At 44.1% G+C, this 26616-nt stretch overlaps 1 protein-coding gene across 2 annotated transcripts in view; it reads right to left on the reverse strand.

The window, feature by feature from the left end:
- Positions 1-1363: 1363 nt before the first annotated feature.
- The window catches only part of TMCC3 (transmembrane and coiled-coil domain family 3), a 70638-nt gene continuing 45385 nt past the window's right edge, over positions 1364-26616 (reverse strand). For both annotated transcript variants that reach the window (XM_036455043.2, XM_036455044.2), the window contains exons 2-4: positions 12942-13846; positions 9183-9318; positions 1364-4942 (exon numbers count right to left, since the gene is read on the reverse strand). In XM_036455043.2, the coding sequence (XP_036310936.1) occupies positions 4640-4942; positions 9183-9318; positions 12942-13846 (1344 nt within the window). In that variant the 3' untranslated portion in view covers positions 1364-4639. The remainder of the gene's footprint in view (positions 4943-9182; positions 9319-12941; positions 13847-26616) is intronic.

Raw genomic sequence — 26616 nt, forward strand, 5'->3', positions numbered from 1 at the left:
GCTAAGAGTGCCTATCTTACTGAGTGTTGGAACAATTACATTTGGCGTCATAGGCAAAGCATCTGGCACAAAGCACTGTGTATAGTAAGTGCTCAAAGAATGTTAGCTGTCATCCCACATCTACCAAAGCCCAGGGTGTTTGTGTATCACCATGGTCCTCTGTGTCCTATAAACTTCTACATCTCATGGTCATACCTGTTAGAAAGTAACTCCCTCCCCACGAGGCTTGAGGAATGGGCTGCGTATCACACATTAATAATGTTGTATGTGATAGATGTGGAATTAGTTTACAAGCTGATTAAGAGAGGTAGTGGAGGGAGGGATAACTGGCAGAACACAGGGCTTTTAGCTGTGAAACTATTCTGTATGAAACTATGGACACATGTCATTGTACATTTGTCCAAAGTCATAGAAGGCACAAAAGTGAACTGTAATGTAGACTGTGGACTTTGGGAGATAATGAAGTGTGAATGCAGGTTCATTAACTGTAACAAGTGTACCCCATGGTGGGGGATGTTGACAGTAGCAGAAGCTGTGCATGTGGAATGGAAACATCTCCGTACCTTCTGATCAAGTTTGCTTGAAATAAAGTCTATTCAAAGAAACAAGAAATAAAGGCTATTAAAAATTGGTGATACACAAATGTACTATTGATATTGGCTCTGACAAATGTGAAAATTTAAGAAATCTAGCTCTTTATTTCACTTCAAAGCTAACATCAAGTGTTTATTTAAAAAAAATAATGGCACCTGCTTTGAATGGGGTGATGATCCTACAGAGGACTTATAATACAATTTTAGGCCGACATGAAACTGAGTAGTATTCCACCAAGTGTTAATTATGCAGTGGATCTCATAGTAACCATTTCCAATTTGTACTTTCAGAGCCAGTGACTAGCACCCAAACACGTCTTAAACATGGAGCACGTTTTGTTGAAACGTTTCTCTTAGGACAAGCACAGCGGGAGACACGCTTTAAATAACACATAAATTAAAACTGCAACGCATTAATCATTCCTAAAACAATTCAGGTACATGACTTCCCAGCTTCTTATAAACAGAGAAATTGTACTTCCTTTAGAAAGTGATAGGTTAATTCTGCTTTACAGCTTATGGGTTATCAAACTCTGAACTACCTTTTTCTTTTAGCTTCTTAACTACTTCTGATGTAAACAGGCCAATCTCATTGTTTTCAGTGGCTTTTTTTTTTTTTTTTTTTTTTAGTAACTCTTTTCTTAGTACATGTGCTAAACTTCTTGAAATACTTCTCTCCAGATAAAGCCCGAATTTTAAATAATGCCACTTTATCCCACCACCGGTTCCTCAGAATTATAGAAATATGCAAAATAGGTTAATCACACATATCCACATTAATAAGTATAATTAAATGTTGTTGTTTTTCAAACCAATACAACTATATTTGGATTCAATACAAAAAAAATGTTCCCATTCAATGCAAAATAATTTGGTATTTAAAATCCAAATGAAGAGGACAAAAGTAATTAGTTGCCCGAGGGAAGCTAGTTTCCATCCCTATCACTGAGCCCATAATTAAACCTGATTCACTACAGAACGGCTGGGCAATGAACACACACAGTGGAGCAATATTTCAATGAAAACAAGAATGACAAAGCAGGAGAGGGGCTAAAATCACACAGATGCTAAGTGATTGAGAGGGACGGCAGCACGATGGGCTGAAATGAAAAAGGAGGGGAAGGTTTCCAGAAGATTCCATCTACCAAGAGATGATAGCAAGCATGAGTAAAACTACTAATGGGACATGCTAGACTTTCACTGCCCCAAATCTGCAAGGGGGTACTTTTATTTACTGCTTCACTGTAGGATTGAATTTATTTACTTTTTTTTTTTTTTTGGGGGGGGGTCTTTTGTTCTTGCTTAATCATATTCAAGATATAAGCTGGAACAGCCAATTCAAAACCCACCAGGGAGTATTTTTTAGGTTTTTGTTTTGTCCTCAGCTATCGTCCTGGTGATCATGAAAATAATCTCACCAAAAATGTCAGCACCCAAAACCACTCAATCAGTTCACAGGATGAGCAGGTGCTCCCCCACCCAGCTGGCTTTCCTCCTCAGTAGGTATGTACAATGTTTACTACTGATGCAAGGTGTTGAAAAAGGATTAGCTGACTTAAATGTCAGTTACATATCCAATTCCAGCGTATGTCATAGCTTTATTACTACTTCCCATTGTGTACTGATAAACTTTTATTTAATTTCCTCATGCAGTGGGAGGGTTTATTCCGTGAGAAGAGAAAAAGAAGAGTCTCCTTGGAGTATGTCATCTGATTAGAAAGCTTCATGAACTTTCAACAAGACTCCAAAATAACTATGCCGTGTAGGCTGAGCATATCCAAGGAAAACAAGCTCCTCCGATGTTTAATAAGAGGCACCGAAAATATGAATTCTGGAAAAAGAATTCATGACAAGGTGCAATGAATTAGATGCCACGCTGTTTCAAACAGAGCATTTCAAGCAGCTTGTTAACTGCTCCAGACTGGAGGGGCCGAAGTGTGCTGCCTCCCACTTCTTTCATTTTCCCTGTGGGGGAAACATGGATCACAGGCCTAGGAAGTCCCTGCAAGCTTGCTGGGCTGAGCCACGGAGTGGAATGTGGTGGCAGGAGGTGGCTGATGTCTTCCTAGACCCCCCCCCCCCCCCCCCCTCAGAGCCTTACATGATGCCCACAGGCAAAAGGGAATGCTGGCCATGAAAACATAAAGCAAAAGGAAGCACACCATTCCCTCCCTCTCCCTCCCCTAGACCTGGAACCTGTTTCTGTCCCCTGGATATGAAGGACCACAGTATGTTAGCAGTCAGCTTGGGTGACCCAGGGTGAGTCTGATAGCGAAAGGAGACGGCCATGAGATGGGATGGGCTCAGTAATTCCCTCTTCCCTCCATCCAAAAACACTCTCTAGCCAACGATTTCATGAAATCATGTTTATTGTTTTAAAAAGCTTGAGTCTGGAATTGGATAATGGTGACAATTGTATGAGTTTGTGAACTGATTAGAACCACTGAATTGTAAACTTAAAAACAAAAGCTTGAGTTGTATGAGTCTCACGCACATTGGACTTGTGCCACATGCTCGACTATTCCATTCTCTCAAACCATGGCACTGTCACATTTCTTTCACGAGATTTCCCTAAAAGCAGCTCTTTGCAAAATATTGCACTTAATTTATACCCAGGCAATTTGAAGCTTTCTGGTAGAAAATGTACACTAACACGCATCTTGTGTCTTCAGATAACAGAGTGGGTGGTGGGAAGAGGAGCTAGACAGCAGTTCCCATAAATCCACCCCCCCCCCCCCCCCCCCACGTTCCTTTCATGTACAGGGAGCAACCCGTTTAAAGGAAAGTCTCACTGGGCTGAAGAGAGTGAGTGGCATCCCCCAAATAGGCCTGGGATGCGAACTTTTGGATGCTGCTACCACAGGGGCATGTGGCCACTCGGTTATCCTAGGACTTATTTTCAGTGAGATGCCAGGAGACAGATGGCACCCTTGGCTCAGACACTGCGTCTAATTTATCTTACTCCCGCTGGTCTTTCAGGATCCTCTCACTCTTCATCCAGGCGAACGGCGCCCACCGAGCTAGCTGCCGTGTCGTATTTCCTCCTGCTTCCAGTGCTCCTGCCCGAGTACGCTTCAGCTTTATAAATTATGATTCAGTTTTCCTTCCTGCATCATGTGCTTGCATTTACCGAGTAAGCTTCAAACCCCTCACAGACCTGCGAATACAGTGAATCACACCCTCACCGGGGGTTTGTCACAATTAAGGTTTGTTGAATCACAGCCTCTGCAGTAGTGCTGACAGGACCCCAAATTGATGTTAAAGCCGCAGCCTGGTGAGGGGTTTGGGAGCCTTTCTGTATGCTTTGGAGGCTGGGCATTCGATAGCCAGTTCAGAAGGAATCAGTGGACGGCTCTGTGGGTATGAAAAGGCACAAGTCCCATTCACACGTCCTCCTGTCTCTCCACGTAAAGTGCAACAGAACAACTAGTTAGACTTCGGATGGATAAACAGGTGTGTAAGAAAGGTTTCCATGTTACAGAGAGCCACACACAACTGAGCACTGAGGACACTGGGCACACCTGGGACCTACGGTCAACTGTGGAATGGGTTACACGGGGTTCACTGGGCTTCCACAGGCCGGGAGTGGTCCACACGGCCAACGCCTGCCCTTCCCCCCTTCCCCGAGCCGTGCCACATCTCTGTGGCTATGTGACTCAGGGCAAACGTGACCACTAACAACGGTGAGCTCATTTCCAATACAGGTCTGAGAGGATCTGTATCAGAAATTTTCTTCTGAGTCACCAGTTATGCCGAGTGCTTAATAACCAGAGGTCTACCTTGCCGGGCGAGTCAGCGGGGCAGGAAATCTGGTCTGATTAAGGCAGTGAGTAACATGGGAGCTCTGAACAGATTCACATAACCAGGGACGGGGACCGAGCTGGCAACGGCTGCTGAGATAAGAGAGTTGTTGTTATTTACAACACAGTCCCAGTCCTTCTGGTAATCCTCATTGGCACAACTGCTCATGTTAAAATTTGGTAGTATGCACAGAGTTCTCTTTAAACTAAAAACCAGGAGACACTTGAAGACGGGAACTAGCGGCCTCATCTGGGTATTATTATCCTTTCAATGGCACACAGAATGTGGTCCCAGTTTTTACAAAATATTGCGAGAAGAGTCACAGCGAAGAAGGTGCCAATGATGTGGAAGCGGCTCTTCATCATGGGCGAGACGAACTTGGCGATGGTAGACACACACACCAGGATGACGGTCATGAAGGCCAGCACCACGTTGATGCACTTCCCCAGGAGAACCCTGGCGTTCGCCGTGTCTGTCTGCTGAGCCTGCTGCTCCTGCTGGTGGAGCTCCAGCTTAGAGATGCGTGTCTGGCAGGATTCCAAGGCTTCCTGTGGGCAAAAGGCAGAGCAAGGGTCAGATGCTGTGCGATCACGGGCAACCTGCGATGGCCTGCCTGGAAGTGCAGGAGAGCCCCCAGCTCAGAATGCTGGTGCCGAGACAGCCTCACAGCCAAACTGACGACGATGATGAAGATGATGACAGCAAAGAAAGAAAACAAGGCTCATTTTATCGTTATTTATGGGCAGAAGAGGCACGTGTACACAACCATAAATGAGAAATTAGGATTAGGCATTATGACTCCACCTACGTATGAAATAAAGTGCACATTGGCATCTGCCGGTACCACAAGGGACTGACTGGGGGTAGAGGTGGGGAAGCGGGGGAGTTAGGGTTCCATTTTGGGACAATTGTCTGCTTCTAGCCATGGAGTAGGTAGTATCTCTAATTCTAGTCCTTCTTTCACTGCTCAGGCTGTGTCCACCCATTACAGACTGGCTGAGCATGGAGAGAGAAAGTTAGGAACAGGACTGACTGTGGGACAGCTCTGTTTCGCCTGTGTCTCAAGACACGATCTGAGGCCATGCATGCTCGCTAGATCTCGTTCTTTCCAAGACTTCAATGACTCAGACAAGATGATGCCAGGTATACCTCTGGCCCAGCTGTCTCTTCTGAGACTGACTCATATATCTACACACCTTCTTGAGCTTCCCTAAAAGCACCTCAGATGCACTATGTCCAAATGTGGATTCATGTATTGCACCTTGACCTATACCTACCATCAGTCCTGTTTCCCTTCCAGTTCCTTTTCCCAGTTCCTCAGGCCAGAACCCTGAGAGGCATTCATCAATACCATCATCACCCAGCCCCATCGATACAAGATCCAGGTCTATTTCTCTCCCCTCCCAGTCACCATTCCAATCTGAGCCACCAGGATCTCTTGCCTACAACAAATACAGAAATTTTTTTCACACACCTTCCTGATTCTCAACCCCATGAATCCACTTTCCACACAGCAGCTCAAGTGATCTTTAAAAGATGCACATCTGCTGTCACTCCTTGTAAACTTCTTCCATCTTTAATATGGCTCAGACCCAGCCACGCTCTCCTGCTCAGTGTCTGGCCATCCTGGCTTTCCGAATTCTGAGAAGGAGCACACTCAGGGCTCTGCATATGCAGTGCATGAGTCTGGCATGTCTGCCTCCCCACTCTCTCCCCTCTTCATCTGTGGACCTCCCATTCTCTTTCAGGCCACAAATTAACTGTCGCATCCTGAGGGAAGTCTTCCTGACACATCAGACTACGCCAAGCCTCCCTTTAGCCCTTCTCCCTGACCAAGAGGCCATAGCTGCATGAGGATAAGGAGTAGGCCCACTGAGCTGCGATCCCCAGCAGACCCCTGGCAGGCATGCAGCAGGTGGGCAGGCATGCAGCAGGTGCTACATACTAGCTGAATACTCAGGAGACTGGGTTATGAGATCTGAGGCTTGAAAGAGAAAAACCCTTAGTATCTTGAGAGAAAAGCACCTAACTAGAAGGGGGTATAGTGAGCCCCTTTTAGTTCACTAGCCTATTGTCTAACTCAGGTTTTTTTTAACAGCACAAAGATTTAACACAATTTGCTTTTCTTCTGCTGAATATACTCTATGGGCCCAAGAACAGGGTTTGCTGTTACTATAGTAACTTTCATTACACAGGCTACCAACAAAAAAGGTAAAACTTCTTCAGATCTTCATGTTCTAAAAAATACTGCTCTCTACAATGACACACAAGTACCCCACATCATATATATATATATATATTTTTTTTTTCAAATGTTTTGCCTCAAGGTTCCCTTCATTTAGGACATGGCATGGGAAAGTGATAGAACAAAAGACCAACTTTGTAGGCAAATTCATCTATCTTTGATTGGGTAGATAAATTACATATATAAATAGAATGATCCTAGAATTGTCTTAGAACTGCTACCAATTGTTTTTAACCAAAAGAAAAATCCAAAAAAAAAAAAAAAAATTAAGCGCTGCATTGCAAGGACCTTTAGTGACAGCACACACTAGGAGATAGTCAGCCCCACAACCGTCAGCCTTCCTTGGGCCCAGTATTTAATTTATTGAGAATAAAGACAAAGGACAGGGTTATCTTCTAAACTCTTTTCATTGGGATTCAGGGTTAAAAACCCCAATACTCAATTGCTTAAAATAACAACAAATCCTTGCAACCCCACAGGCAACAGCCACCCTCATCTACACTGGCGCATCCTCTGGAACAGGGGTCTTCAAACTACGGCCCGCGGGCCACATGCGGCCCGCAGAGGAGTCTGATCCGGCCCGCCAGGTTTTTTGGGCAGTGAGTGCAGCCGAGGTGTTACAGTAGGAATTAGTAGTTCATATAGTCCGGCCCTCCAGCTCTCTGAGGGACCGTGATCTTGCCCCCACTTTAAAAAGTTTGAGGATGCCTGCTCTGGAATAACCCTGTGAACAAAAGACACAACAAATAGGACAAAGCTGAGCAGGCCCAACTGCTAAAAGCCCTGAGGAATATGGCTACCCACCTACATACTAAAAAGAATGGTCAACATTTATTTTTTGACTGCTCATGTGTCCGGAAAAGATTTAAGTACTTTACATTATTATTCCGTCTCATCCTCTCGACAACCTTAGGAGACAGAGTTCATTCATATTTCCATTTCACAGATGAGGCAACTGAGGCACAGAACGCTGAGCTGTCCAGGGCCACACAGTAAGTAGTAGAGCCAGGACCCAGACACGTTCTAAGACAGAACGATCCAATAAACCTGCATTGTTCACCTGGCAGCACTGCACTCTTAAAAGGGTTCCCATTTTCTGAAGCCGGTCAGTGGGGAAGCTGTCTGCTAGCCTAGAGCAGGGGCAGACATCCTCAGCGTCTTCGGCCCCATGTCCCCAGGCAAGCACTTCCTACAGCTCTGTCTGATGCCAGAACTGCCCAAATACACATGTGGGATTAACCCAAGCTCTACCCTCCACACAGAGTGGAACAAAACATGGGTGCTGACCCTCCAGCTCACACACTGCGGGAGAAATCTCTATGCTTTAGTTTTCTCCCTTATAAGTGGGTCTGGAGAAAATGATCACTGGCTATAAAGAAGATTTGCAAACATGAAGCTGAACATTACTCGAAGAGTATAAATTTTTTTTTTTTTTTTTTTTTTTTTTTTTTTTTTTTTTTTTTAAATAAGGCAAGCTGAGGGTATATAAACTGGTGCAGCCATTGTGGAAAACAGTATGGCAGTTCCTAAAATAATTAAAGGTAAAACTATCAGAGGACCCAACAATCCCACTTCTGGGTGTATAACTAAAGGAAATGAAATCGGTATTTAGAAGAGACATCTGCACCCCATGTTCCCTGCAGCATTACTTACAGTAGCCAAGACATGGAAACAACCCAAGTGTTTACTGATGAATGAATGAAGAAAACGTGGCATTATATCTACAATGGAATACTATGCAGCCAGAGAAAGAAGGACATAACTGCCACTCGCAATGCCATTTGACATGGATGGACCTTGAGGGCATTATACTAAGTGAAATAAACCAGGCAGAGAAAGACAAATACTGTATGTTCTCAAGTATATGTTGAATCTAAAAAACTGAACTCATAGAAACAGGGGATAGACTGGTGGCTGCCGGAGGTGCAGGGACAAAATGGGTGAAGGTGCTCAAAAGCTATAATCTTCCAATGATAAAAGCAAGATTTGTTTTACGTTTTAAAATTTGTAAAAATTTTGGTTGTGGTGGGGAGAATAGGGTATAGGTGATGAGCTTGGGGTGGGGGGGCTAGATAATAAAAATTTGTTAATTAATTTAGGCAGAAAGTAAACAGAATATAGCTTCTTTTACCCAGTAATGCCTATAACAGTGACTTTAATCTGATGTGCTACAAGAATTTTTGCCCATTTAGTCAGGAACACTGATCTCTTTTCTCTTAGATTTTCAAATAAAAAAATGACAATAGCCAACACAACAATAACCCTCTGGTGTGAATGAAACAAAATTACATCTTTTTTGGTCAGATTGGCAAAAATATAAAAACTACTTACTAAAATTCTGGTGTGCCACAGAATTTTAATAAGTAGTTTATGTGTGCCACAAGATGAAAAAAGTTGAAAATTGCTGGTCTATAACATGAGTTCATAGCGTTAATAAGGTAGAGAGAGGAGAAATGCTTGCTGAGGGGTATGCACTTGGTTTGTTAAGTGACTTAAGGGCTGGGAGAAGCCCGGTGAGCGCCCAGGGCGGGGAGGAAAGGCACCTGGATGTCCCGCGAGCGCTCGTAGGCCTGGTAGGCCACCTTCTCCTCGATGCTGGCCAGCTCCTGCTTCAGGTCGGCCGTCTCGTGCTGATGCAGGTCCGTCAGGTCATGGAGCTGGTCTTCCAGCCGCTCGTACCTTTTGGAGAGAAGAGCCAATTCTGAGCACGACATTTCAAAGGTGTTCTAACAGCACATTCTGGAATGCTGCCGGTGCCCTTTGGCTGGTTGTCATCTCCTGGCAGACTGTTTCCAGAAGAAAAGTCTAGCTGTGGGAAATGCACTGACTTCTAGCTCCGGTCTCTGCAGACCTAACTGTCCTCACCACTGGGTGTCATCCAAAGCAAATCTGGCTTTTCCACCCAGGTCAGAACCGCACACTGGCTGGCTGTGATGGCAACAGGACGGACCTCAACAATGACACGTTTACTACGGCTGGTCAGGAGGTGGGCTGTGGGGGATCCTGCTCAAGGCCAGGACCCACTGGCATCCCGGTGCTCCTCCCCCCTCCACCCCCACAGCGCCCAGCAGCTCACGGCAGGTGCCAGAGTGCCTAGAAGGAAAGAATCAACTCTTACACACTGGAGCCAACTCCACGATTCCCCAGTGAACACACTGATTCTGAATATATGTCCCAGCTCTTGGAACTTCAGTCCCAATAACAAATTAAGCTCACTATAAATTATAGACGGCTTACCAGGCCAGGTGGTATTTCCAAAAGTCCAAATCTAAGGTAATGGAGACACAAAGATTCCCATTCTCAGCCCTCATTCCCCTCAGAGAGGAGAGATTTGCCTCATGCATATTTACATAAACTTATGTTTATTTTGAAGCAGGAAGCACTATTTGGAGAAGATACATTAGCCTGAAATGACTTTGATCAATGCCAGTTTTAAGATCCTTATACGTTTTTTAAAAATCAGACCAAAAATACAATACATATTTAATGCTTAATCTCAGGTAGGACTTCATAGGTGTCCAATGCTGGTGTTATAGATAAGCCCTTTAAAGATCTCTTAAAAGTAAGCAATATTGCCAGTTGCTAAATCATGGAGATCACAAACATTAACTATACTAGTGGCCTGGTGCTTGGATTCGTGCACATTGAAAGGAAATTAATTAGAATAAATATTTTAATATCACTATTTGCCCTTTCTCTATGATAGAAGTGTTAGAGGTTAAAGAAAATTAGTAAAATATATATGAAGATAATATCTAAGTTGATTAATTAATAAACAATAACAACATGATATAATAACAACAAAGACATGCTATAAAAACAAAAGCATTATATAAAAACATTGATAAAAACAATGACTGATAAGCTGATTAAACTTATTGCAATATCTCCCTGTATACCACATTAAGCATTAAAATACTTTCAGAGTGCTTGATTAATTTCCTTTGTGATGAAGAATTTACAACTTTAGCCGAAACCGGTTTGGCTCAATGGATAGAGCGTCGGCTTGGGGACTGAAAGGTCCCGGGTTCGATTCTGGTCAAGGGCATGTACCTTGGTTGCGGGCATATCCCCAGTAGGGGGTGTGCAAGAGGCAGCTGATCGATGACTCTCTCTCTCATCGATGTCTCTAACTCTCTATCTCTCTCCCTTCCTCTCTGTACAAAATCAATAAAATATATTAAAAAAAAAAAAGAAAAAAAAAAGAATTTACAACTTTAACGTCACATGCTCTTGGAACTCGAGAGAAAGCAACATATAACTGAACATATCCAAAAACGGGTTCAGGTAGGAATATTCCTACTCTGCCTAGAGTTTGTCCTTGTGATTTATTAAGTCATCACAAATGCTGGCATCACGGGAAACTGTCTCCGAATTAATTTAATGGGAGATCAGTGTCAGATGGGACAAATCAATTCTTGGAATCAGAACAACCTGTCCTTCTGCAGATCCTGTTAATAATTCAGCTTCAATTATGTTAGGTCGCAAATTTTTTGTTGTTGTTGTTGTTGTTTTTAAAAAATATATTTTTATTGATTTTTTTTACAGAGAGGAGAGAGGGATAGAGAGCTAGATACGTCAATGAGAGAAAAACACCGACCAGCTGCCTCTTGCACACCCCCTACCAGGGATGTGCCCGCAACCAATGTACATGCCCTTGACCAGAATCGAACCCGGGACTCTTCAGTCCGCAGACCGACGCTCTACTACTGAGCCAAACCGGTTTTGGCAGGTCGCAATGTTTTGATAATAAATCTAGTACCATTACAAAGACTCCTTTTACTATTAAGATTTTTCAGTAGCATGATCATTATACCTCTTTTAATTTTAATTTATGACATGGCATTCCCTAAGGAGTAACACTATTAAGAAAATTGATGGGAATTTTATATGTATCATGCATGTGTGAGTCAACATTTATTTTAAAACTAGAAGCCCAGTGCACAAATTCGTGCATGGGTGGAGTCCCTCTGTGGCCTGCAGGGATTGGGCCAAAACCCATAATCCAACACTGCCTATGGTTCCTACCTGCCACTCCCACTTATCGTGGCCACTCTGCACCTGCCACGGGCTTGTGCCCAGTAAGTCCCAATAGGGAGAGGCTTGTGCTGCCATACCAGTGCTGGCCAGCTGTGAGCCCTGTGTCTGGCGCCCTACCGAGGGGAGTGGCCTTCAGGATAGGTCTGAAACTGGCTCTCTGACATCCCCTGAGGGGTTCTGGATTGCGAGAGGGCTCAGGCCAGCTCTAGGGACCCTATCAGTGCACGATCAAGGAGGGACAATGGGAGGGATACAGGGTGTGTCCCCTGTCTTGCCCAGTCCTGATTGGCTAACCTAACTAGTTGGAGCATCTGCCCCCTGGTGGTTGGTGCGCATCAGAGCAAGCAGTTGAGTGGCCTTAGCATATCACTAGCATATTACACTTTGATCGGCTGAACAGTCGACCAGTCATTGGACAACCAGACACTTAGCATATTAGGCTTTTATTATATAGGATTGCCATATGTCATATTACTGGCTGGTCAGTCAGTCAGACCTACAGTTGGTGGTCACTTAGCCTTTTATATATAAGATAACAAATGAGAACAAAAACTTTTCTAGATTTATATAAGTGGGTATTTGTGACTTGGGATAAAATTTGGACCCAAAGAGGACTGCATCCCAAACTATTCGAATGGTATTAAGGTTAATATTCTCTGGAAAATTTGTGAGTTAAAAAAGTTCTTGTGTGACAAAGAAACCAAAGTCAAAGACATATGACGAAAGTTTAAAAAATTGTTTCATAAAATATAGCTGAAGAAAGCCACACTCCTAAATTAATACATATATAAATGTACCAGATATAAAACATGTAAGCTAAAATTTAAATCTTACAATATGTGATAGATATTTACTTTTTCAATCTACAATTTTGTAAGTTAACATATTCATTTAGACCAAAAAAACCTTTGAAGGATCTTTTTATTGGTAAAATGGTGGGCATATACACTTGTTTTTTATCCTCACCCAAGGATGTGCTTGAATAGATTTTAGAGAGTAAGGAAAAAAGGGAGAGGAGAGGGAGGGAGGAAAGGAGAGAGGAAGAGATAGAGAAAAACATCTACATGAGAGAGAAGCATGCAACCTTTTGATTCAGAGGATGTTTCTCAACTGAACCACACCGGCCTGGGCCGGAATGCCTTTTGATCCATATTCCTCTTTATGAAAAGTACAACCATTAGCGTATCACTGTTAAGCAATCTCTCTGCAATTAGTAACTCATGCTTCCAAATAAATTCTAAGAGAATTGTCTGAAATAATACCTGTATCTCTCCTCTTGCAGGGTCTGAGAAATAAAACCGTATTCTCTCTTAAACTGCACCTTCAGGGCCTCGATGTCCTCGGCCAGCTGTGCCTGGGTGTCCTTGATCTCCCTCAGTTCCTCCAGGATCATGGTGAGCTTCCCCTGGCTGTCCAGTGTGCCCGCTCCGCTGGCCCCGAACGACTGGTTCCCATTACTGTCGGCGGAGCCCGATGTGCCGCTCGAACACTCGTCGTCGCTGCCGTACTTCGGTTTATTAACGATGGTCGAGCTGCCCCCATAGGCCCTGGCACTCGCCTCGGGCCTAAACTCCTCTAAGGAATTTTTTAAGTGAGCAATGTTGTCTGCACTGCCAAACTTATTCCGGATCAAGTTGGCAAACTCTTTGGACTTATTGAAGACAAACACCGGTGGAGTGAGGGAGACCCCCGGCATGCCTGACTTGCTGCTCTCCAAGCTGTGCGGAGCAGTTCGAGACTTGGCCTGGGCATCTTTCAGGGAGTGCTGGATATCCTTCAGGTTGTCCTTGGAGCTTCTGGAGGCTCCGTTCTGTTCGATCTCCTTGAGCTTCCTGTGATACTGCTCTAACTTCTTCTGCAGCTGGGCAATGGAGTGAGCTGATTTCTGATTCTTCTTCTCAAAGACCTGTTTGATACGCCCAGCCTGCTGCTTGTCAGCGCTGTTGACTAGTTTCAGATATTCTGCAACATTCCCGTCCCGGGATGTCTGCTCGATTTTGATCTGCTCCGTCACCTTTAGAATTTTTTGTCTCAGGCTGTCGGCATTGAGCTTGACCTTGTGGAAGTCCAGGATGCCATCCGGTACATCGAAGTTAAGGTTGGTGTCTGACCCGCCTCGGCGTATGTTCAGGGGCAGGCTTAGGGTATTCATGTCATGGCGCTCCACCTGGAAAAGAGCAGAAGTAATTGTAAGGTTTGAAGTCTAAGAGACAGTCACTGTGATAGAATCTGTGCTCACAACAGACATACTTCAGTGCCAGAGTTTTTAAAAAAACTCCCTACTATCATCTTAAGTTGAATACAGGACAACAGTCCAACTCCTTCCCATATCCATGTACACTACTGTGAGATTCAGAGTCTAGTCTAGGGCATCCAATTTTCTTTTTTTTTTAAATTTAAATATATTTTACAGAGAGGGATAGAGAGTTAGAAACATCGATGAGAGAGAGTCATCAATCAGCTGCCTCTTGTACACACCCTACTGGAGATGTGCCCACAACCAAGGTACATGCCCTTGACCGGAATCGAACCCGGGACCTTTCAGTTCGCTGACCAACGCTCTATCCACTGAGCCAAACCGGTTTCGGCGCATCCAATTTTCTGTCTGATCTGATGGCAACGTTTGGTTGGCAGGGGAGAAATGCATAGAATGAGGTTACCAGTCAGTCCAGGTTTCCCAAAGTGCCCAGGTAATAGGGATGCTTGCCATGCCCCATTCACCACTGTGGGAAGTGCATCCAAGTGAGAACTCAATCATTTAATAGAAGGAGAATGAAAGAAAAAAAGAAGAGAAAAATGAAAGTAAAGTTCTAGCAGGTACATTCATCTATACAATAAATTATTTTCTTTTATTTTTTTAAATAATGTTTTTATTGATTTCAGAGAGAAAGGGAGAGGGAGAGAGACCTAGAAACATTAATATGAGAGAATCATTGATCAGCTGCCTCCTGCATGCTCCCTTACCCCCACAACCTGGGCATGTGCCTGACTGGTAATCAAACATCACGTGATCTCCTGGTTCATGGGTCAATGCTCAACCAGCTGGGCAAGAACTTATTTTCTTAATGAAATAATTAACAGATGTGATGAAATAATATGGTGCAAGATTAATTTTAATAATTGAGCAATACAACAATATTTAGATGTAGAAACAACCATAAACCACAACAGTACTAATATTAAGACCATGTGAAATAGCTTTCTTACTCAATGACCGCCTGGGGAAAAGAACGGTGAAGTTAGCATGTTGGCAGGGAAGGTGGGTGGGTAGGTGGGGTGCTAGACTGTGCTCTAAAAGGGAAAGCAAATGCAGTCTGTGTGCCAGGCACAGTGGATGCTCACAGGACTGTCCTACTTGATCCTCTACCACACCAGGCAAATAATGTGTTAAATCCGTGTAATAAGGAGAAACTGAGACTTCAAGGAGTCAGGATTTAAATCAAATCACCCTAACTCAGGTCCTCTTGCCATATCAAGACACTCTCACACTTGTGTCCCCAGAGGACCAGAACCAGGTGTTGGTAGACTCTGAATACATCCTCTAAACAAAGATTTGTAAGATCTAAACTGAAGCATCTTACTTGTCAAGTTAACAACCCTTTGATTAAAATAATGCCTTGATATAGATTCTCACATGGGAGACAATACAATATTCAGCCCAAATTACCTTTTTTGTTTTAAAAGGGGACAGAACATTGACATAGCAAAAAATTATTAAGGTAATATAACTTAATAGATTGCACACTGCCTAAGTGGCCCAGACTTGAGTGAATGAATATTAACAGTTTGCCATATGAAAAATGCCACCCAGTACTTTTTCCCAGAGAGGGGATCCCAGCAGCACAGGGGGATACACCCAGACTGGTGGGGCAGGCCTCCTCCATAACTTACAAAATCTGTTACCATTATTCCTTGGCCCCATCTTCCCACACACCATTTTGCCTTAGGTAAGTGACACTGGTTGTTTTATCTGGCAGAAAAGAATCAGGCTGGAAGGAACTTAATGTCAAATCACTATCAGACTAGAAAACAGGGTGTATGAAAAAAGAATAAAGGAATAGTAACCAGCTGGTCAAGAGGGAAGATGGGTGCAGGGACTAAAGAAAGTATGTAATAGTCATCAAGTCCTAGAAAGATGAGTACAGGAAACTCAAGGATGGCGCCCTAATGGACCCAAAAAGGAATGAGCTTCAGTTACAGCAATAAGGCATGCACTAAACCTAGCAAATGTTTATTTTGGGCAGATCGGGTAACTGCACAACCATGAGATGGGAAAATTATGTCATTGAAGACATCTAATTTGCTCGTGCTTCTCTACTCCTCAGAAACTTTCTTTGGCTCTCTAATGCCTCCCAATGAGATAACACAATCTGGCCACTGTAAGGCCTTAGCTCACCTTTCAGGCCTCACCCTGCACCTGATGGATGCTGGTTATGTTATGTGGCCCAAGCAACTCAAAGTTCCCAGAATGTATGTGAATTTTCTATAGCTTTCCCCCTGTGTCTAGTATTTGCAATGCTTGCTACCCATTCACCTCTGCTAATTCAACTCCTACATGAACTGCAATATGCATTTCAAATGCCACTTCTTCCATGGAGTTTGTCCCATTCCCCCTGGAAAGCTGCCTTTCCCTTCTGTGATCCTCCTTTGTCCTCCTTTCTCATTCATGCAGGGGGAGATGGGTCATACCTGTGCCCAGCCCGTGCTGGCATGGCCCCTATTCACAGGAGGCTGTCTCTGAATGTTTGCATGATGACATCATTCAGGAGAGTCTACACTGGAGTCATTTAAGATGCATTTTAATAGAATCAAAAAATAAGCTTGGAAGTTCGGCCCACACAGAGGTAGAATTGTTTTTCTAATACCCACGTAATAAACTCTACATCATTTCACAATGATCCAACTAAATGGAGATCAGGTGCAACAACATACACAAGCATATATCAGGACTTTTAAGTATAGCTTAGAGTCAGAAAAGAGCACATTTAATAAATTTAAAACTTAGTGAATTTCCACAAACTGCATGTATTATGTAACTAGGACCCAGTTGAAAAAACAGAAGGAAAACTTCCTCTTGCTCCTTTCAGTCACAACTGCATCATCCTCACCTCCAGAGGTAACCATACACATGACCTCAGCATTCTCACCTTTTTTTTCCTCTACACTGTGAGATTCACAAGAACCTGCTCCTGACCTCCTTGTGCTCAGTAGGATAAAGTTATTAAAAACAACAACAACAAAAAAAAAACACCAACAAAAACAAAACCCCCAAACAACCTGCTTGTATTCTCCATTGAGAAGTCTGAAGAAACAAGAGGTTTCTATACCTTACCAATCGCAGAGGTTAAGTCCTCACCTGTTCTTCCTCCATTAATTCTCAACCACACGGCAGCTGGCCACCCAACAACTCCGGCATCTCAACACAATGGCCTCGCTCTCCTACAGGCTGCTGGCCAGGACAGCCTCAGAGACACAGGAGTGTTTATGCCCAGAGGGCTGGCTGACTCTATAATAATGCTTGGCATGTTCACGAGAATCCAGGTCAGGAAAAGCTACTACATTTAAAGCTCAAATCAATCACTCTTAATGCTTGTCCTCAAATCTCAGTTAGAAATGTTTGATAAGGTAAAAAGTTGGACCTATTGCTGGGCCACTCTTTGCAGCCTTATAATCTTGAGCTTTGCCGAAAAACTGAGAATCAGCTAACACGTCACCCCGAAATGCCCATATAGTCCCTGAACAGAAACTGAAACTTCATGCACACGCTGAGAAGAAAGCATGAGGGGCCTCCGTCCTCCCTTTAATCTGCACTGAGGGCAGCTGTGCAGCGCAGCTGTTTTAGGGCTGAGACCTGGGGAAGAGGACAAAGTGTCACCAATCCCTGGAGCCGCCGGCATGCATGTGGACTATGTGGGCCAGGAGACACGTGTTTCAGTTCTGGCACTGACATATATCAGCTATGTTGTTCTTTGGTGAACCAAATCACATCTGTGGATTTAGATTTCCTAATTATGGGCAAAGGAGATAGAACCAGACTAACACTGCAAAATTCCAAGAAATGTAATCCCATTCTATGAAAAGCATCTTTACTGTTGAAAGCGGGGTAGAAATAGAATGTCGGGGAACCAGCTAATAGTGTAAGAAATATTAACCATGCTCTGTTCACTGTGATTGTTTTATTCTGATTAAAGAGAAGGCATATTCTACCCTTGCTGGAGCTGCCCTGGAGAAGCAGCCCTTCCTCCCTATTTGGAGTTGTCTGTTATCATGGAAAGATTAACAAAGATTTGTTAAGGAACCAGAATTGCCAGCCCTTTGAAGGTCCCCAGTCCTTTTGCTTATCAGTAAACTGCCCTTTTGCCTACTTTTCCTTTGTACTATATAAGTGCTGGCTTACGGTGGGCTACAGAGCAGACTTTTGTCAACCTGCTGCTCTACCATACTGCCGACAGTATTGGAATAAAGGCGCATATACAATTCAACCCCGTCTCTGCTTAATTGTCTCAAGTAGTGACAGGCAGCCCATACCCATATCTGTCTGGTTTGCACTGTGAGATAGCATCAGTAATAGTCAAGGGCTGGGCTCTGGAGGCAGACTGCTCTGGTTTCCATCCTTGGCACCACTCTTAAGAGCTGTGGGATCTTGGAGAAGTGACTTCGCCTCTCTGTGCCTCGGTTTCCTCTTCTGTAAAATGGAGATAATGATTCTTCAAAGAGTAGTTGTGAGGAAAAATAAGGTAATGCACAGAAAGTGCCTAAAGACTTCCTGGCACAGATAGTGGCTTCAACAAATGTTTGCTATTGTTATTTAAAAATGTACCCTATAAGTAACAACTAAAAGGAACAATGGTTATTTTTGTACTGGGGGTTCTAAAGAGTCATTCTTCTAATGCTTCTGTATGTCCCATTTTCTAAAAAATAATAAACACGAATTACAGTTTTGGCAGAGAAGCTGCTGTTTTTAAAATGACGGCTAGCCTCTTTCAGTTCTCAGAATTGCTTGGCTATTGTTACCTGACATGAAAGACGGAACACCAGCTCCTCAGTGAAGCCATTTCTGATAATGTTTTCCTTCCGGCAGTAGAAACATTCCTACTGTCATCTTGATGTTCTGGAACAAAGGCTACGGGAAAGCTGAAGCCCTGGACAGACGTCAGAAACTGACATAGTCATCGGTGCGACAATCCGGGCCTCCAGCCTAGGGCTGAGGAAGCCGGGCTCCAGACACCACTCCATCGTCACCGCCCGTGCTGCTCTAACACACTGTCAGGGGTCCAGAGAGAGCCGACCCCTGCCACATCCACATTTATCCCCTAGAGCCCCAGGAGGAAATGAACAGAAAGGGAAGGAGCGCTAGCGCAGAGGCGCACCACCCAAATCCCCACCCTTCTTGGGGACCCCTGGCGGGCGTGGACCGAGGCAGGAGTCCCCTGAGGGTCTGGGGGGTCACTGAGTGGTCAGAATGTGCAGGGCATTGAGAGGCAATGTGCCAGTCAGAACGAGGGGACAGAAGCAACCGCCTGCTTAGTCCCCAGGCCGGACACAATGAATCTTTGCTTAAAGAAAAGCTGCCTGAGCTCAGTCACGTGAGGAAAGGGTCAGGAATTTCAACGGGGCCGTCATTCCCAGGCAACAGGTGTCACGGCCACGTGAGGCGGAGTTACAGACAGGCCCACGATGGAGCTGCAGGTTCAGCAGCCCATCTTCCACAGGTGAGGCCGAGGTGTGTGTCAGCACAACTGACATTTTGGACTCATTTTAGCTGAAATCTAACTTCAGGCCTAGAGTTAAGGCTGGCCAGATGGTGTGCCTGTCAGAATGTGCTAGGCTTTGCTCTGGTTACAAACAATGTCAAAATATCAATGGCTTAAAAAAATAAAGTTTAATTCTTGCTCAGGTTCACACACCTACCATGTCAGGTGAGGGACCCAGGCTGAGGGAGCCTCTGTCTTCTAGACTGTGCCGGTGGTCATGGCAGGGGCATGGAGCCTGGCAAACCATCCACTGGCTCCTAAAGGCTTTGCCAGGAGAGCTGCCTGTGACCCCCACTCACTGCACTGGCCCCCAACTCCAGGGAAGTACAGGACAGGGAGGTACAATCCCGCCACATACTCAGGAGGAAAATTTCATGTCCGTGACACGCGCAATGTCTTATTTGTTAAAACCTCAGAGACAGGTTTTACTGTCATTATTGCTTTACAAATGAGAAATCTAGGCACAGAGGTCAGTATACTGTCCAGGGGCACATAGCTAGCCAATGGCAGAAGCCAGGACTGGAATCCACTCACTCTGTCTCCCTAGCAAAAATTACTGAGAACCTTGAAAGATCTGTACAAGCTCAGCCACTGGTCATGAGAATCCAGTCTGCAGTGTCCCTGCGTGGTTTTCCAGACCTGGGTGGCAGCTTCAGGCTTGGTGTAGACTTCTCTGTCAGAAATTCTCCCTCAGGCTAGCCTCAAAGTCATCGTCCATGTAACTTCCTACCCCTGGCCCCGGGCTGGGGCCGGGAGTCGCACCAATTTCACGTTGGATACAACTTTCTTTCATCCATGTTCCAAAATACAAATAGTGAACTAGGAAAAATAATTTTATGAGGGTAAAAAAGTTTATTGCTTTGATCAAAACTGGAAGGGTTAATCAAGAAACATGGCTCTGATTCAGCTGGGGCTAACAAAAGAAAGCTCCTTCTGCACACCTAAGCCTTGCACAAACACGCTCCCTGAGTGGTTATTTCACAGAAACCCCTGAAGACCATACCCCTTGCACAGCCCCCAGGAAGAAGGACTCTGGTGCCAGCAGGAGGACAAAGGGCAAGGCCTTAAAGCTAGAGGGGAGGGGGGGGGGGGGAGGAGGGGGAAACCCCATCTGCAGCACTCCCCGAGCACATAAAAAGCCTGCTCCCTCCCCCTTTGCCACTGGTTTCTTTTTGGGACTCAGTCCACCTGCACCCAGGTGACTTAAATAAATATCCTTTGACTACACTGAACCTTGAGTCGGATCTGTGCGAGCCTGGCCCAACCCTGAACCTTTCAAAAACCATGATCAGGCATTTACAGTCCCTAAGAAAGAAAAGAAAACAAGAGAAACAAGGGAAGAATAAGAAATGTAAGGCCTCTGGAGAAGAAGCAAGGGCCTCACAAAGGAGGGGGTGATACCTGGATACGGAGGGAAAAGGCACTTGGCAGACAACCCACAGCCCTGCCTGGAGAGAAGGGAGTGACCCTTCCCTGTGCTGGGCCAGGCCACACCGCTCAGAGGCCGAGGCGGGCCCTGCAGCGGTACCTTGTATCTTCTCCGGGAAGAACACGCGCTTTATCACCTTCCTCCCTGTGATACGTATATGTGAAACCACTAGGCAATCTTCCCTCCTGCTCGCTGAGGTCACTCGGCATGCACTAGGGAAATGTCTCTCCAGCCAGTGAACATGGAACCCAGGAAGGCTCGCCAGTCACAGATCCCAGCAGCAAACACTTGGTTTTCTTGCTCATTGAGCTAACCTGTCCTGGAAAAATCACGCTGAAGGCTCATTAAGCACCCTCCTTATCGTGACAAAATTAACACATCCACGTGGATACCTACCCACAATTCCTCTATTTCAGAAGAAAGCCACTTCCCCCACTACATACTAGAATTGGAAAAATCTTAGATCGTCTCATAATATCCAAAAGGATATAAGTAAAGGGTCTTAGTGACATGCTGGTTCTAATTTGTTTACACAAAGACATTTCCTTTTGTAGTTCAAGTCTGACAACAGTACACATTGAACTTGAAATAAGTTCACGGTGTACAGAACTGGAATTGAGTCCCCCAGTTTGGCCATAATGGTTCAATGCCCGCCTCCTCTTCCTCTCCTAGCATCACTGACAACAATCTGTAGTGTCATCCTTCTGGGTCTTGCCTGCAGGTGAAGTAGACCTCATGACTCAATCAAGGATCCTTCAGAAGGGAGGCTGAGATTCGGTCCCTGTGACAGCCAATCCTTCACTGCTAATTAACAGTGTAAAAGTGTTCAAGGCTCACAACAACAAATTTTTCAAACATCTTCAAGCACTTACAAACACTTGATACTGTAATTACAATTAATTACCTTCTCATTAAGCCTCTACCAGGCAACAGTGATAACCTACTTTGAGTTACATGCACTAGAGAATACACATTTCTTCAAAATAATTTATAACTCCTACTTTCAATTTTGTAAACTAACCCTTTACAAAATTAGTCTGACCTGGTAGATTTACTGTATTCTGTGTAATTTACATAAAAGTTATTAAAGGGGGGAAAAGGCCAGATTTTAAAAGACTGCCTTGAAGGGTAAAAGGGGAAGGCTATGGTAATGAAAATCAAGCAGCTTATAATGAGTAGCACCTGCAGGTAAAAAACAACCAAGCCTCCTCTGTAGAGGGTTTCAAGGCATCACCCAAACACCCCCAGCGGGCTATTTCTAAGAAGAGAAAGCAGCCTCTGGGGACCCCACATCCCTGGAAGATAGGCAAGTTTGGGAAAGGGAAGTGAGCACCTACCATCTGACCCTCACCTTTGCAGGCCTGGACATGGTGAATTCTCATGAAACGGAAGCAGGAAGTCCTGATATCAGAACAATTACAGAACAAACGTCATTGAGGCTTTTAGTTCCTATGTTCAGAAGAAACTGAGGGGAGGGATTCCCTCTTTGCCTTGGATGCTAGAAGTGTAAACCCCTGAGCACTAAACCAGTGGTCGGCAAACTGTGGCTCGAGAGCCACATGTGGCGTTTTGGTCCCTTGAGTGTGGCTCTTCCACAAAATACCACGGCCTGGGCGAGTCTATTTTGAAGAAGTGGCGTTAGAAGAAGTTTAAGTTTAAAAAATTTGGCTCTCAAAAGAAATGTCAATCATTATACTATTGATATTTGGCTCTGCTGACTAATGAGTTTGCTGACCACTGCACTAAATAACTTCGGGAATCTTTTCCATCCATGCTCGTTATACCCCATTGGCTCTGGGCAGTGTCTGTCAGTAAAAATTTCCCAGGAAAAGGACCTGAGCATGTGGCCTGAGGGCTAAGGGAGAGGTGGGCATACCACATTCCACGAAGGAACTCAGGAACTGAGGATTTGGCGGCAGCTCTAAAGAAGAATTTTAAGTGTCACCACCCTCAGCTAGTGAGCAAAGAACCCCAGCCTGGGCCTGGGAGGCAGCTGGGGGTAGCAGACCTGCCTCCATCCCAGTACTGCTACCCCAGCCGTCCACAAGCATGTCAAACTTGTAGCCAGCGGGCCACATGCTTTGTTTTAAATAAGTGTGGCATGCGGTCTGCCAGTCATGAGTTTGACATGCTTGTACCTACAGCATTTATTCATGTCTTCCCTTACCCCCCAAAATACAGAGGGTGAGCATTCTTGGGAGGGATGTGTGCTTACCTAAATTTCTATTTTTTTTCCCCTTTCAACATATTTTATTGATTTTTCACAGAGAGGAAGGGAGAGGGAGAGTTAGAAACATCAATGAGAGAGAAACAACCGTTAGCTGCCTCCTGCACACCCCCATTGAGGATACGCCTGCAACCAAGGTACATGCCCTTGACTGGAGTTAAACCTGGGAACCTTCAGTTCGCAGGCCGATGCTCTATCCACTGAACCAAACCAGTTACTAATATTCAGCTAAGTTTCTGAATGATAGCTACAAACCCAACACTGTCCTACCCCGTCCTCAGCACCACCAATCGAAGGCCTTCGAGGCATTCATAGGGCCTCTTAGGCACACACAATAACTGACTTCATGTGAAGAGCACAGACCTGGAACAGGAATTAGACTTTCAGAGCTGGAAGAATCCTTAGTTTTTAAAGGCCGCTTGAATCTGAACCCAGGTAACATTTCCTTTTGGTCCATGCTCTGTACATGATAGCTGCCTTGCACAAAAGGGAAAGGAACTTGTCTGCTGAAGTACAGCTTCTTGGATAAATGCAGAATGAATTCAGTGGTGAATATGAGAGTGTCTATCAGATAACAAGCGCGTTCCCTCTTTGCCTTGGATGCTAGAAGTGTAGAACCAAACTTAGAGCCACTGTTAGACCTGGTGCTTAGCCCTTTTGCTTCCCCCTCCTGTTTTCTTTTACGATTTCTGGACATGATTGCTACTCTATTTTCCATGTGCCTTATCGTAACCTGACTCTCATGGGAAGAGGTGGGTGAACTTTGTAGATGCGAAGCATGTCATGCCATCTGGAGATGAACGCTGCAGTCACTCCCAAATGTAATGGGGGTAACATGATTAAACATACCCAGCTCATAAACTGGCACAGCTACTTCCATCCCCTGCTCCAGGGCACCCAGAGGAAACCGCACCACGGGTTACAACTGGGCTTGTGCTTTTTTTGAAAAGTTGACATATACTAGTAAGACTGAGCCAGGAAATAGTAGTTGGTGCTCAGGTCCCAAAGCACATTCCCAAAGCAAATCTAAGCCTCAAAGTAAGTTCCTCTCTGCAGGCAGGGGTTGAGTTTGTTTCTGGTGCCCTCCCTAACAAATACTGGGGGGAGGGGGGGAAGCATATATGCCATATGATTTGTAGTATAGAATTTTGTTATAAATGGATCAGAATACTACCAGCCACCAGGTAGGGCCTAGAGATAACACACATTTGAGGGAGTGGGGAAAAACTTGATCTATATTAATTTATTTTCCCTTTGTAATAAGGTTGTTTCTAGCAGTTTTATTTTTTCTAAGATAAGCCAGCAGTATTGCTGCCAAACAGAAATTAGAAATAAAAATCTGTTTTTAGTTCTACCAAAATAATAAATAGCTTTACATTTAGAGAAAATAATGTTAATGTCCATGAAAAGTACATTCAACCAACACTTTAGTATTTATTTCCAATAAGGAAAAGCAACCTTATTTTGAAGTTGTGTTAGATTTTCAAATGAGGATAATCAATATAAAAACCTCTGACCTCTGTGGGTCAAATAAAGTGATCTTTGAAAAAGATAAATCAGGTCATGTCCTATTCTTTTGAAAATCTTTAAAGTTCCTAGATTAAAGTATAAACTCCTTAGCAAAGAATTTAAAATTCTGGATTGGGTTCCTATCTTAGCTACAATATATTCCTATAGACTCACCCATAATGATATTTTGAGAACAAGAGGAAGGTATACATTCTCAACCCCACAGCTTCATGAAGCAGGCGTCATTAGCTATGTTATGTACACTTGAAAGTGGGGAGGCAACAAATAAGTTGTGGCTATAGCTAGTAAGATTTGTAGCAAGATCTAAGCTTTCAACCTACAGCTTATTCCACGAGTTCAAACAGCCAGCTGCCCCCGACTGCTCTGCGTGCTTTCCTATGTAAGCATGTTAAATGCCTGCTAGTTCCTCACCCTAGAGGCCTCCCTGTCTCCATCCCAATTCACCTTTCCACTGCTGCTTTTCACAGCCACCTCCCATCTCAGCTGAAACTAACTGCTTCCTTTGTGCTCACCCCCAGGTCTGCCTTTACCCTTCCACAGTAAGCACCGAGTATACTAAGAAGGACTTGTGTAATATTTGTCCCTCTACGACCCTGAAGCCTCGAGGGGTGGAATGTCTAATCAGCCTCCTGCGTCCCGCCCACATTCCTCCCTCAACAGGACCTCAGCATCTGTTGCATGATTCAATACCTGACAATCAGCCAACTGGGGCAGCCTCATGTTTACATTCTCCCAGCTGTGTGCCCTGAAAGAACCTGCAGCTGAGGTTGTGCTGGATTACATTCCAGACAGACTGGGCTGGTAATGCTGATTCACGCCAGATCAAACATTCAGGAAACTGATATATCTTTATATGGCTCTGAGCAGAATATGGTTGACCACCTGTGGTTCAGTGGTTAGACGTCAACCCATGAACCAAGAGGTACTGGTTCGATTCCTGGTCTGGACACATGCCTGAGTTCCAGGTTCAGTCCCCAGCAGGGGGGTTTGGGATACAGCCAATTGATGTTTCTCTCTATCTCTCCCCCTTCCTCTCTCTAAAAATCAATTTAAAAAAAATATGCAGTTGTACTCCCTAAGTGACCTTTTCCCTGGGGTTACCGGCATAATTATGGCAGGGAACCCAGGAGGCTGCTCCATCTCACACATATTCAATCCATTAATTGTGATGACAAAAAAGCAGTCTTGCCTTGCATTAAAGTAAAAAACTTAAAATTTTTTATTTATTTAATGCACCAAGCAAGATTATTAAGTAAATATAGTTCCTTGTCCCTCAGAAAACCACAATACAATAGAACATGGAGGCAAAACAAAGGAGTCCTTTTATCCTCCAGGGTCTTAAAAGTCAGTGCCTTCTGTAAAGGGGAAAAGAAGGCCTCAAGAAGAATGGTCAGATATAAGTATTTATATCAGGATATTTTTATTTTAAATAAATTGGCAGAGTATTTAAAATTTACTTTAGAAAGAGAAGTTATCAGTTGCTAAGGACTTGTTAAGAATCACGTAATTTTCTAAATGCTTCACATATTTTATTTTTGCTTTCAATAATCTAAGTTAGGACAATTACTTCTATTTTATATATGGGAAAAATAAGTTACTTGTCTGAAGCCATAAGACAAGCAAATGGCAAAGCTGTGGTTCCAGCTGGCTTCAAGGTCTGGATGCTAATACTATCCCTGCCTTTTATTGAGAGCCCACTGCATGTACCTGAACCATTACCCCTATAGCCCCTGAAATGTAGTTCACTTAAATCATTGTTACCATTTATTATTACAACGTGAAAAATATGTATAATGGAGAAACTGGAACAGCAAACACAAGCAGACAGCTTTGGACAGTTCTTTAGAGATGTTCCCCATTTGACATCAATAAGAGAAGAGACTAACTTAAATCCCAAAAAGTCTTACGTCATAAAAAAATGTAGGTAGCTTCTGTTTTAACCACAAACAATGATTCTCGTCTCCAGGGAAGCATACCAGCTTGTACATATGCTCCCT

The sequence above is a fragment of the Pipistrellus kuhlii genome, unplaced genomic scaffold (genome assembly GCF_014108245.1).
Source record: "Pipistrellus kuhlii isolate mPipKuh1 unplaced genomic scaffold, mPipKuh1.p scaffold_m20_p_3, whole genome shotgun sequence".
Taxonomy (NCBI): domain Eukaryota; kingdom Metazoa; phylum Chordata; class Mammalia; order Chiroptera; family Vespertilionidae; genus Pipistrellus; species Pipistrellus kuhlii.